Source organism: Protobothrops mucrosquamatus, unplaced genomic scaffold, assembly GCF_001527695.2.
Source record: "Protobothrops mucrosquamatus isolate PMUCROS unplaced genomic scaffold, P.Mucros_1.0 scaffold1172, whole genome shotgun sequence".
Taxonomy (NCBI): Eukaryota; Metazoa; Chordata; class Lepidosauria; order Squamata; family Viperidae; genus Protobothrops; species Protobothrops mucrosquamatus.
In genome coordinates, this window is record NW_015387386.1 from 194,191 (window position 1) to 208,924 (window position 14,734).

A 14,734-nucleotide genomic window follows, 5' to 3' on the forward strand; every position below is an offset into this window, starting at 1 on the left:
GTCTTGTGCCTTAATTTTTCTTTTAATATGGAGGAAAGGGATTTGCATATGTTCGGAGATAATGTTATAGCAACCATTAAATTTCTGCCCTTCATCTTTAATGTTGCATAATCACTTACCTCACCCCCACCATTATTCATATTTAGCATAAGAGCTATCTGGAGAATACCTACAAAATATCACTTGCACAAGGCTAGTGCTCTACTCTCCATTAAAGGTCTCCAAGCGTTTCTTTTATGGACTTAACCTAGAGTGACTTAGAGTAAAACGTGATTTCGGAAGTGCTTTGTGGAAGTGCTTTCTTGAAAACTCAGCAGGTTTAATCATATCTTCTTTGCCCAGATTGTTGTGAATACTCCATTGAGTCCTATTAACCTAAATGTTTTCCTTATCCAACATTTATAGAGTATGGTTCTAGAAAACAAGCTCTCTTTGTTAAATTTGCCTTCTAAATTAATGGCACAAGAAAACATACAAGCATACTTCATCCTTTGGGATAGACATACTTTATTGATTTTCAAGATTTCAGTATGAAAAAAAAGTGTTAACAATTACCCAAAGCAAATTGGAGTATTTTCTTAATGCTTTTTTAACATTCATATTTGATGGTTGCAATATTAAAAAAAAATAAATTAAAGCTAACTATACGTTTGGGCCATATCACAGAGAGAACCTACACTATCAGATGATATGTGATACAAGATACTATATATTATAGTGAGATTTGAGCAAAACCTTTGTTTAACAATTAAAAGTTGTCAATAAATATTAATTTTGCTTACTTACTTACCAAGATTTCAGCATCTATACCCTATAAAACAGAAAAGAGAATTGCCAAAAATTCATCTTGTATTTTGAACTTTCTGAAGTGAAAAGAAATCTGAATAAATAGAATGTTCTTTTGGAAGGTCAAGAATCAAATTCTCTTTTTTTCAATGTGTTTGTTTGTTTGTTTTTACAATTGCCTTGTTTCAGGAATTACAGATCTATGTATATAATATGAAATGTATATACTATATTCTATAATGCATTATCATTCAATGTGAATTGGTTTGTATATATTTACAAGCAAAATGTAAATAGCAATGAATCAGTTTGATAGTTATTTTTTCCTCTCTCCATAGAGGAAGTGTAACATTAACTATCATGGGGGTAAATTGGGGCGCGCACAGGATTCCCAGAATTCTGCCAACTGATGGCCTTAGTTTCCCCAAAACGCCAATTTGACAAAGCATATTCAGAGTGATTGAGACACACCAAGTTTTATTCAAGTGATATGTCTCATAATTTGCCATGGAACATTAAAAACGACCGAAGCACCTTTTAAAAAAAAATATTTTCACCTGCTCTATGAATTATTGGGGAGGGCACATCTATCAGTTAACTGCAGCCATCACCTGAGAAATTGATAAATTTATGCCCATGTTCAGTGTAGTGCAACCAGAATGGAATGCAGACATTATATGAAAGAGATTTTACTGAATTAGAGAAGGAATCCCAAAGACGTGGCTGCAATTTTTCAAATTAGCTTATATGTCACTGAATTGAAATAAAACCAGAGTGGCTTACAACAAAATAAGATAAAATCAATAAAACCATTAGAGATTGGCAGATCAAAATAAATTACAATAAATAGAACAGATTAATACATTAACTGAGATTCAGTTTGGTGTAATGGTTAAGGCACTAGGCTGGAAACTGGGAGACTGAGTTCTATTTTTACCGTAATTTTATTAAAGGTTAAAATTGCAACAATAAAAACTAATACAAACTAAAAAAAGAAGAGTAAAAAGAAAGAGTAGATGGTACTGAAATGAAAAAAATAGAGAAATAGAAAAGAACAAAAAGTAAGAAAATAATCAAGAAAAAAACATAATGAGGTGACTTCTCACCTTCATCACAAGTATAAACAATTTTAATAACTTATCACCTTCTCTAAAAATACAACAAATGATCTCTTCTTCACGCATTCCAACTCTTATCTATAAACAAATCCATAAAACATTGTTAATTCAATCCTTGTCCATTAACAGTTACCATAAATAATAACATATCTATTTTAACCTTGATCACATAAATCAACTTTACATTCCTTCCTTAATTTCTAACAATCTTTAGTCCATTCAAATAATGTTGTAGAAGTTGATTTCTTTTTATTTTTTCTTTGTCCCTTTTCACAAGATTCTTCAGTATTTTAACAAGCCTCTTTTGTAAATCCAGTGTAGGAAAATTATCCAGGTCATCTACATATGCAGAGCTGATATGAAGGACTCATATGTATCTATACAATGGGAAGTCAAATGGGAACAGTTTGAATGTTCATGTCCTTATGTATATTGAAATATAATTTACTTTAATGGAGATAGACCATTATGTATTACCTAATTGTGTCTGAGATTAATATTTTTGCTTTGGGATTTATACAGAGCCACTGGTAATTTCTTGGAAAGGATATTTTTGCATTCTTTATGTTGGAGATTATGGGAAGGAAGGAAGCCTTAGAACTAGTTGGTTTGCACAGTTCTCCAGCGTAATTGAAAGTGCATGATATAAAAGTGAACTGACAACACAGTGCAAAAGACAGAATGTCTGCAGAGAAGGCAATTGGTATTAGAAAGACAAAAGCAGCATTTTGGCATCATATTGCAAGACCTGATAGAAGCAGCGAGAGGCTGCAGATGGATGTTTTTAGTATTGTTAGCAAGTTTTGAATTATCACAAGAGCAGTTAGAGCAGAATCAAACTAAAGTCATGTGGTGCATTACATTTAATGTACCATGNTATTGTTGTTGTTGTTAATTGCAAAGTCATGTCTGACCCATCGTGACCCCATGGACAACGTTCCTCCAGGCCTTCCTGTCCTCTACCATCTTCTGGAGTCCATTTAAACTCACGCCTACTGCTTCAGTGACTCCATCCAGCTACCTCATTCTCTGTCATCCCTTTCTTCTGTTGCCCTCAATCTTTCCCAGCATTAGGCCCTTCACCAGTGAGTCCTTTCTTCTCATTAGGTGGCCAAAGTATTTGAGTTTCAACTTCAGGATCTGGCCTTCTAAAGAGCAGTCGGGGTTGATCTCTTCTAGGACTGACCGGTTTGAACGCCTTGCAGTCCAAGGGACTCGCAGGAGTCTTCTCCAGCACCATAGTTCAAAGGCCTCAATTCTTTGTCGTTCAGCCTTTCTTATGGTCCAACTTTCACATCCATACATTGCAACTGGGAAAACCATGGCCTTGACTATACGCACTTTTGTTGGCAGGGTGATGTCACTCTTTTTAGTATGCTGTCTAGATTTGCCATAGCTTTCCTCCCCAGGAGCAAGCGTCTTTTAATTTCTTGGCTGCAGTCCCCGTCTGCGGTGATCTTACGTATTACATATATATATATATATATATAGATGAAGTCAGTGGTGGGATTCAAATATGTGAACAACCGGTTCTCTGTGTGGATGCTGCTTCTGGAAGTCCGTTCTGGGCCTGGGCAACAAAAAATTAGCTACCAGTTCTGCTGAAGTGGTGCAAATTGTGTGAATCCCACCACTGGATAAAGTATGGATTGCTATAAAATAAACAATGTGCATAAAAAGAAAAAAAACTGTCAGAACCCTATCTTTCTATGGGCATGGGAATTCCTGTTCTTTTTCGGGTTCTGCCATTCTTTTTGGGGGAGGGAGAAACTTGGGGTTGCTACAGTATATTTCCTTTGCTTTGTTCCTGGCTCTGTCCTCTTTGATGTATCTTTCTCGGGATAAGAATGGAATGTGCCTCTGGCCATCTGCCTTATCTCCGGACAAAGAAGAAGAGACATAGAGACCTAACAGCCTTGGAAGCGACATCTTATCGCTCCGTTCCCACAACATTTTCACACCTGCAGATTGGCCCATTTAAACCATCTGGATGGACAATTGGGGTGGGGTTTTCATTTATTCTTTTGACTTATTGATTTGCGCAGAAAATCCTCAGATCCTGCCTTCTACTACTGCTGTCAACACCTTCCAATAAAAGTTCCTTTTGAAATGATGTCCGTTTCAAGAATTCTGCTTTCCTGGGAGGCTTAATTGAGGCAGGTCCTTACAAAAACCCTAAATGTCACCTGTTTAATTTAGATAAAAGTCCTTTGTTTTTGCAACTCTTGATTGTAGACTGTTTATAAACATTCTGTTTTTACCTAAAAGTAGTAGTAAAATGACTGGCAATTTAATGGTACAAGATCCACTATCTCCTGTAACAAAATTTGCACAAATGCTTCATTTTGCAAAGAATCATTTTTCAGTTCTCCTTGACTGTAGTAAAAAGGTACTCAGTGAGGTTTTACAGCAAAGATATCTACTTTAAATTACCCATTGTTCATGTTTTGTGCTTGTTTGCCCTGTAGCAATGGCTGACATTTCATAGAGATTGAACCTGCATAGGGCCAGAATATATATATAATTATAAGAATCACCTTCTCTTGATTTTCCCATTATGTACCAATCATGGGAAAGGCAGGTATTTCTTAGGTGCTTGCTACAGTAAGAAAAAAAAGTTTTATTTATTGACCTGTAATTAGAATGTGGCATTTTGGTAAATTAATAGACGATAGCTTTTGTATAATTTGGTACTCACCAGGTGCTGCAGGATGTGCTAATGAAAGTCTTTGATCTAAATCACATAAGTGGTAGCATATAACTGAAACCCCCTAGTATGATCCCCAAATAATTTTAAAAATATTTAAATATGCTAAAGCAGGCTCCTTAATAAAATATTAACTATTGTTAATTATTGTTAATTGTTGTTATATTTAACAATATATTTGTTATAATTATAATTTGTTATAAACAATAATATTTACAATATGAAGTCAGAGTTACTTTACTGCTTTTGTCATCTCCTCAATTAATGTAAATTCTGTGTCACATTTTGACCCAATTTATGTACAATAAAGGATGCTCAGGATCCACTAAATTTATTTTTCCAGGCTTTGGATTAAACATAAAGGGACAGGCAATAATCATTATCATGTGTAGAAAACTGATGAATTGTTTAGGGAAGAATGGCAACCTAATGGAAAAGTAAAAGGCAAAGAACAAAAAATGAACAATATCCTGTCTCAAAATAATTCTGTCTTGATTCTATTTGGTATGGTATGACAAGAGTAGTGAAAAACTGGAGGCTTTCAAAATTCTATTATTACACCCTTCAGCAAAAGATGCATTCCTGTAAACCCTTGCATTGTCTGTAAGAAATAGTCTACTGCAGTCTGTTGTTGTAAGTGTCCTCTAAAGCCTCATTTCTGTATAGCAGTAGCAGCAGGAAGAGACGTGTAACCTGCTGATGATTCTTTTTTCTATGTTTCTGCAACCCAACTAAACAGGGAGTTCAGTAACTTCATATAGGTCTCTGTAACTCCTCTTTTGATTGGGTTACTGGATTTTCATTTCTCCTGCCATCTCTACTCTATAACTTACTTAAGTATATTGTGCGGAGATTAAGCCTAGGTCAAAAACATTACAGCATAGTTATTACTAGTCATAGGGAGGTAGGTGGTAGTTTAAGTAGATACAATCATGCCAACAGAATAAGGGAACTTTCTGTTCATGTTTAACTGAGCAAAATTACTTGGGCTTAAAGGAAACATCTTAACAATTGTGTCATTTACTCTAAAGGATTCATGAGAAATTTGTGGAACTCAGTTGGGTTACTATGCAGATAGAATAGTAAATATCTGTTGGATTTTGAAGCTTGAGTGTTGTGCTGCACTTTTAATCTCCAACAAGTTTCAAGGTATTGCATACAGTCCTATGTATTTGAACTAAAACAACGTTCAGAAGCAGCTTCTGTGGAAATAAAACAGGTGCATGGATATCTGCAACTGTGATGTTGCCCAGAAAATAACTTATTTGTCCCTTCCTAACCTATAAACATTTCTGACATAGGTTGAGGTTTTACTGCCTATGTCAGTGAATTGTTCAGTCTTAACTATTTTGAGCCCCATGGAGAAAAGATGGTTGTAAATACAATAAATACAAGCAGTGAGGTGTACTCTGCTAAGATCACTGCTTATTGTCACTGTACAGTCATCACATGCTGACCTTTGTTACTGTGAGCTTCATCTTATAGTTTGAGAGAAAGAAAGTCTACTTACCCGATGAAATACTTTTTTTTGGTGGTTCTCTTTCTTTTTGCACCTCAGAATTTGACAGGCACCTACCACAAAAAGAACAATTTGCTCATTCCCTGCAGGTATTATTTCACAAGGAAAGAAGTTATTCTTGGCAGTCCCTGAGAATGGTTTGCAGGCATATAATGCTATAGCATTGTTAAGACTGAGTAGGTCTTTGCATGGCCTGGTTTGGACAGTATAGTAGCATCTAGACTTGCTAGGTAATCTGCTAGTAACCTTCCCTCAAAGAAGTCTATTGCAAAAATAGAAAACATATATCAGCCTGTTTGTGGATAATTTAGGTAAAGTTTATGTTTTCTAAAAAAAAGGAAAAGAACCAATACATATGAGATATTATATTCTGATAACAACATAATGGATTGTGGTAATGGTGTGAACTTTTCATTTTATGTTACTCTAGAATGCTAATTCTCATAACTTGTTTCTCTGTCAATCTGTATAGTTTGATGATAAACCTCATGTATGAAGAAAATATGAATTTATCTTTCTGCATTTCTTTTTTTTATTTTTAGGACCAGGGACCTACAGCCCAATAGTTGACCAGCCAGGAATGAAAGTCTGGGATTCTCAAGAACCACGTTTTAAAGATTCAAAAGACAGCAATCCTGGGCCTGCTTCATACGAAGTAGGTTGACAACACAATGTTATTTGGCAAATGGTTGAACCTGGTCATGCCTTATAATTATGTAATAGATACTTAATAACCTGCCACAGTGGTGTCATTTTGGTACCTAACATCAGGGAAGCAAAAGGTTGGATTTATTTTTAACAAGGTAGGAAGATGGCACCCAAAGAATGCTGCATTTATTGTATTTATTGCTGTGTCAAGGTTGTGCTTTACCAGCGGGTCTTCAGAAGGAGTTTACAGGTTTGGTTGGAAGCATTTGATCCACGGAGGAAGTGTACAGTTAGTTAAACATATAGGGTTTTAGCTTGTTGATGAGATGTTGATGAAAGAGGAAGCATAGAGATCATTGCATAAATGATATGAGTGGATATGTTAAAATATGGCTTAAGTGCCTTTTGATTGAGATAAATTGGATAGAGTAGATGTTTTAATCTGGTGTTGCAGATGTGAACATGCATTAACTTAAAACTTTTTCCCAAAAGGTTGGATAATTTCCAAAGCTGTCACATAAAGGATCCTAATTTGTAGAATTTTTGATGTTATAAATGTACGGCATTTTCCTTATGGTGAAGCTAGTTAGATGTTATTCTATTTCCAAAGACATGTATTCTTTTGTAATTGAACTGACTGAAATGAAATACAGGTTTTGCATTCTGGAGAACAAGTTATGCTATCTTACCTTAGGTCTATTTGTTACATGTATAGTTTAATTTTGTATGGTATAACCTTTATTGTGAGCCACTAAGGATTTTGGTAAAGAAGGAGGATAAAAATTTATTGATTGATAAAAGCTTATTAAATAGCCAGGGAGCCTTTATTCACCAGTGGTGATCCTACCTGGAGATAACACATGCCTCATTACTATTTACGGTACTAATTACTATTTGCTTGGATCATTCCAATATGCACTTTGAAGGCCATTTGGAAATTTTAACTAGCCCAGAACACAGTAGCCTGGTTGTATTTGGGCATCCACCATCAGGAATATCTGTGTTTTAGGCCCTACACTTGATTACTATTAGCTTCAAAGTGAAGTGCTGGCATAGAGTTTTAAAAAATCTTTAGCCTCAGAGTACTTGCAGAAATGTCTTGTCTGTTTTAGCCATCCTGTCCCCCAAGTTAGCACTTTTTGGAGAACCTCATATGCTCCCCTCCACATTTTTGTAAGAAAAGGCATGATTACACATTGGAATACCGTTTCTTTAACATTTGATCTGACTCAACTGGGTTTCTGCAAGCTAAAAAAGAAAGTTATTTCAGGCAGCTAATGGTGGCATCAGCTGAATGCCATCACACTGATTAATGTAAGTTAATGCATTGATGCGCCCCCATCCATAAGAACAGATAAAAGCTGAAACTACATAGACAGTGTGGAATAAAATGATCTAAAAATGACAGAAATCAAACAAAACAGAGCCCCAAAAGCACAACAGTATATTAACTCCAGGCCTGGGAGTAAGGCTGTATTTTCCCAGAAGCCTAGGAGAGAGGGCAGTGTTCTTATCTCAGGAAGATGTTACTCCAGAGCAGGGGTCCTCAAGACTTGTGGACTTCAACTCCCAGAATTCCTCAGCCAATTCCTTTCAATTCCTCTGGGAATTGTAGTCCACAAGTCTTAAAGTTGCCAACGTTGAGGACCCCTGTTCCAGAGGGATTACTTTTTGTAATCCAAAATGTTGAGTTGCTGATATGGCTATAACTAGTAAAGATATACAAATGCTTGTTCATGCATGATAAATTAAATAATACAGAAATTATAAGCACCAAAGCCCTCCTGTATTATGTATATTTGTGGCTTTCAGCTTCTGGAACGTTCTTTCTCTTGCAAAGTCTTTGTGGCTATTTGCATATATAATTGCCCAGAGGTAGGCCAAGATTATCTTTTTCAAGGAAACCTTAGAAAAATAGCACTGATTGATTCGGGTTTTTTTCTGGCTATGATTCCAGGCTACCAGAAATATATTTCCATGTAACTCTTCTCTTTCAATTATATTTTGCAAGTTTTCATTATTACAGCTGGCTCTGGGCCAGATAGGAGGTTAATGATACGTTTTCGGAAGGCAGTGAAATGTTCCATGTATATATTTTATCTGCTTTTTTTATTCTAAAATGCTGTCAGTTTTAATCTGAAAGATTGTCAATATTCTTATTATACCAGTGATGTTATGTGGACCCTTATGAATGGAGTAATCCTCCTTAGCCATCCTGGTATGGGTATGAATGAATGTGCCTATGTTTCTTTGAGACAGAGAGAAGAGAAAAGGAAAGATCAGTGATCAGTGATTTAGCCTACACTTGCTAAAGTATATGCATTTATTTAAATAAATTTAATAAAACATTGACTGAATTTTGTTACATTGAGATACAGGCTTAGTTCATATTATCAATGAAAAATGTGAATAATAGTTCTCTTTGCCAAATCTACCCTTCTGATCTTTTCAAATGTCACTAATATCAAGTATAGTACACTGTCTGCTTCGCTTAATAATGACACCTCCAGGTACATTCATTCAGTCGTGTTTTTAAAATTAATACACTTCAATTGCTTTATATGAATGCTTGAAAGGGCACTGCAGATCATAGCAATATGCATTAACTTCCTCTTCATTTATTTTAGTCAAGACCTGATGCAAAATATTATGTAGAAATCTACTTCTTAGCTGGTCCAAAATCAAACAAATGTAATCCTTTCTTTAAATCAATAACAAGAAACTGCCACCAAACCATTAGTAAATAGTCCAAAGGATCCCTAAGACCGCCCCCACCCACCCAGACAGGCAAGACACCAGAATATAAAATGATAGCAAACAGCACCTCCTTACTAGCACTGATGATGTTACCTAGTTAGGGTAATGAAACGTCTGCAAGAAAACAAGGAAGCTCTGAGAGCATCAAAGACCCCTCATTTCAATCCTGAACTACAAATATTCTCCTTCATTGGTACTTTATAGACCTTTCTATTCTTGCATCCTTCTGTTCACAAATCCATATACTGCTCTCTACATTGCATGCTGTTCTTTATATCTTCTTTTAATCGCCTTTCAATTTTAGCATCTTAAATCTTAGCACTGTTTCTGAAAAAAAATCCAGCAGCGTAATTTGTATTTTATTTTTCCCCAATGTGCAGGTATTTAATACAAACTGCAATGGTTAACTTATATACCGCACTTATAAATTAGTCTATCATTTAAAACAATTTCTACCTGTTAGCCAATTTTACAACATTTCTGTCATGTTGACTGACTGTCACCTCTTTATTTTGACAATATAAAAATTGGTGTCTTTTAATATTCTAAAAGATCAACACGACAGTTCTTTAATGAACATTTTTAATAAAACATCTGTCAGCTGTTGAAAAATATATTATCAATTAGGTCTTTGGTTTAACATAAGCTATAATATGAAAACCTGGAAAATATGATTGAAATAACTCTGTAGAGGGATATTTTGTAGTTTGAAATGTGTTACTACTTATAGGCAGCACATTTGAACTTTTGTTTACTAGTTTATCTAATATTTATTCTTAAATTGGATCCAGAAGTAATGTGGGTATTTATTATGTTATATTATATACCAGACATAGATCTGTTTAAAAAATAATACTTAAATGTACTTAATTGCTTGAATTGTCAGCATAGTTAGCCATAAGGAAATTAAGGATGTAGAATTCTAAGCAATGTTCTGCTAATTTATTTATTAAACAAATTTATATGACCACCCAACTCACATACAGATTGCTTTTGGCAGTTTACAATGTTAATGTACTGTTACACTAGCTTTAGAAATAATGTAACCTTCCTCATATACATGCACACATTTTGATAGTAGAAATGTGTATTCAGATGATTTAAAAAATATATCACTCTCTTTAATCCTCCATATATAGTGCCTCTGTGGTGCACTACTGGTCTTAAACGTGATTTGCTCATTTGCCTTTCATAATCTGTGTAATAGATTACTGCCTGAGAAGACAAATGAGGACAGTCAAATTAAGATTCTGTAGTTGAATGGGGCAGATCTTCTCACCAAATTTATGTTATGTACTAAATTGCTTGCCGGTTCTCCTATGAACTGCACACACACCCTTTTAGTATACTTCAGATCTTTGAAATGCAGTGACTTTGGTGATCAAAACATAAAGGTCTGTGAACAAATGAATCAGAATTATATCATTGAAAGACTGTAAAATATGCTTTAATGGAATGTACAGAGCTTTCTACAGCATCCAAACTGCATATGCTGGTGAGATGTTAGCTTCTACTTTTTTTTTTGAGAGAATAAATTATTAATTCATTTTTCCGGGTGACTCTAATGGCATTCTTCCCCTGACCATTGTTTGCCAAAATGTTGTAGATTTTAGATTAATTGCCAGTGAAGCTTCGAAAATAAACCTATCATGGTGGTACGAAGACTTAAACCATGAGTTAGTACTGTGTTGATACGCTGAAAGAAAGATCAGCTGAGGTTTCAAATCTCAATTGCTCTTTGTTACAGCTACCACTCCAGCTTATTGCTCAAGAGATGATTTTATTATACAGATAAATAATTTGTCCACAGCCATGCAGCATGAATCAAAGAACTATGCTTCTACAATAAGCAGCTGTGATATTGGGCAGAAACCTGTGGGTTTATATCAACATTAGCAGTCTCTTGCCTTATAATGTACTGTACACAGTGCTTTGCAAATGTGATGAAGCCTGGCCTGATCGTAACTTCCCATTCCCGTTAATGTTGTAGGCACCTTTTAAGGTACTTCTAGGTTGAAAGGATTAGCCAGTGACATCACCCTTGCCTGTGGGATGCCTGTGGGGGCTTAGAATAGAATAGAATAGAGCTGGAAGGGATCTTGGAGGTCTTCTAGTCCAGCTCCCTGCTCAAGCAGGAGAACCTATACCACTGATGGCGAACCTTTTAGAGACTGGGTGCCCAAAAACTGGCCCACCCCCCTGGCCCACCCCTGCTCTGCCCCCCGCTCCGCCCCCCACTCTGCTCGCCCGCAGGGCCACTCACTACAGATAGCCCAGGCAGCCTTGCAGTGCCATGGCGGCCACGCTCTCTGGCCACACCCCGCAACATCTGCACATCATGGGGCACGAGGGCAGAGTCTTGCCCTGCTGCCTGGCTGCCATGTGCTTGGCTGCGCTGCTCCACGTAAGTAACGCCTGGGGGACCCTTTCCTCTGGGCAGGCTGCTGGTGAGGAGGGGGTTGGGGGAGGCGGGGCTGGGGCAACGGCACGCGTGCCCACAGAGAGGGCTCTGAGTGCCACCTCTGGCATACGTGCCATAGGTTCGCCATCACTGACCTATACCGTATCAGACAAGTAGCTGTCTAGTCTCTTCTTAAAAACCTCCAGTGATGGAGTGCCCACGATTTCTGGAGGCCAGCTGTTCCACTGGTTAATTGTTCTCACTGTCAGGAAGTTTCTCCTTAATTCCAGATTGCTTTTCTCTTTGGTCAGTTTCCAACCATTGTTTCTTGTCTTGCCTTCTGGTGCCCTCTTCTTTGTGGCAGTTTATTTCATGACCCTGTCAAGGAGCTGGAGCAAATGACAGGAGCTCACCCTGCCATGAATCAGCACTCGGGTCTCCAACCCAGTATCCTAACCACATGAGCCACCGTGCTCCTCTGATTGTAACTGAGACTTTTAAACATAGATTTGATTCTCTTTCTCAGCAGGAGTCAAAGGCTGAAAATATGGCTTGTTAGCTATATACTGTACATTAAAGCAAATAGACAAAGGCTAAAATGATAGCAAAGAACTATTTTCATTGTCAGCAAAGGTAATTGAATTAGCAAGTAATCTTAGCAGCATTTTGAAAAAAGTTAGGAAGAAAGTAGATACCTTATTGACAGTTTTGATAGATCGATTATGCCCCATGAAGTTATTGTTGACATATCTCTCTCTCTCTCTCTCTCTCTCTCTCTCTCTCTCTCTCTCTCTCTCTCTCTCTCTCTCTCTCTCTCTCTCTCTGCATCTTAAGAACAGTGAATATTTATTCTTTTAATCTGTGCTACAAGTGAAGTTCTCTGAGAGATGACAGGTTATATGGTGTACCTTCATGGAAAAAAGTTTTATGAAGCATCATATGTATGTAATTTTCTTGTCCCCTTCCAAAAGAACATTTGATCAATATTATGCTTTCAAGGCAAGGATACAATTTGGTGGTTCAGTGTTCAGCAGTGTATTTCATCAATTACTGTTTTAGTATATCAGCTATATATTTTTCCCGAAAAATACTGGCTATTCTTACTGGTAACATCCAAGTTATTTGTTGTGATGGAGTATGCACAGTCTTTGAGTGTCCTTTGGGTACTTGATGTAGAACAGAATATGACATATTATTGACAGCAGCTAAATGAGCATGTTTTACCTATAAAGGAACTTGACTTCAATTTCTTTTGAGGCACATTTCTACTGTTGATCATGATACTAGGACTAGCCAACTTGAAATAGTACTGCTTGTGTATTAATGTGACCATAGCCATCATTGGAGACATTTGTTACTAGCCACCAATAAGAAGAGACTTTCTGAGGCTGTGAAAGAAAGTCTTAATAATTCTTTCCTAACCCAAGAAGTTCATTGGGCCCTCTGATTCTTTCTTTAAACATTAGAGTTAATTACATTACAATATTTGAATAAGACTGTTATATTTGTGCCTTGGTTAATTACTGTGGCTCATTGTTCTTACTGAATTTGAGTGGTTTACATATTCAATGTATAAACTGAATATTAGCTGACATGGAGCTATTTGAAGGGCATCACGTAGAAAACAGTAGCCATTCTCTGCTGCATCACAGGGCAGGACTAAGCCTAATGGGCCTGAGTTATATACAAATGACTAGCTTTTGATTGTCAGAAAAAAAAACCACGTGATAATAAGATATTTGAATTTGCTATCAGTTCAGAAAACTTATCTGCAATGCAAATAAGTTACTTTTTATATAATGTGTGTGTGTATCGCTTTTCCACAACCTTCCATCATACAATTAATTATAAGTAGCTTGGGATTTATAATATAAGTGTTTTTTGAATTCTAACTGTTTGTTTATTTATGCAATTTCTATAACCACCCATTTCAATCAGTGACTCTGGGCAGCTTACCCAATTATAAAAATATAAAAGCAATTAATGTGATAAATAAATGCATAAATGCTTTTGTATGAAATAACCAATGACAGCTGACATTAAAGAAAATGTCCTCTGTTATTTTACCTGTGCAGGTTGCTATATTTTTGATCGTGCTACAATTTAAAAACTAGTAATTGTTTATAAGTTTTTATGATCAAGCTAGTTTAATATCTACAAGCAATTTTGAACATCTGTTAAGAAAATGGAAGAATATATAAAAATAGCAAATACCTTGTCAGTTTAATATATTTATTATTTATCTGTTTTATTAAAAACATTGTAGCTGACATTCAGCTTTATTCCAAAATGCATTTGGTGGCATACTTAGAACTTTTAAAACTTTATACACTCAAAAAACTTTTAAAGAGCTACATATATGAATATAGAAATTGTGAAGTCTAATGTTTATCAGTATAATGAATTCACTGAAATACTGGTCATTTAATTTCTCTCTGCTTTCTTATCGTTAATGGCTCAGACTATATTTATTCCCAGTCATGTCCATATATCTTCTACTAGAATTACAATGAAATCATTTTGTTGCAATTTAAATATGTCTGAATACTTGACAACAAAATTTAGGGGTGCTGATTGTGTAGCACTTTAATCAGCCTATCTCTGCAGTAATCTTTTCAAGGATCATACCACATGAGAAGATACTTAAGTGCCATTAATTGTAAAGTAAAACTTTGACAGAAATTTTATGTTTTAGGTACAGGACTTGATTTTCTCCAAATTTTGGATTCTTTGGTCATGCAAGGCCTTTTGATAATGATGAAAGACAAAAGATACTAGAGTTTTGGAAGAAGTACTAT

General features: G+C 35.9%; 1 protein-coding gene across 1 annotated transcript in view; it reads left to right on the forward strand.

Annotated features, from left to right (window-relative positions):
* STPG2 (sperm tail PG-rich repeat containing 2) overlaps positions 1 to 14,734 on the forward strand; it is a 196,391-nt gene that overhangs the window by 114,516 nt on the left and 67,141 nt on the right. The window contains exon 12 of the mRNA XM_015820739.2: positions 6,673 to 6,785. Coding sequence (XP_015676225.2) covers positions 6,673 to 6,785 — 113 coding nt within the window. The remainder of the gene's footprint in view (positions 1 to 6,672; positions 6,786 to 14,734) is intronic.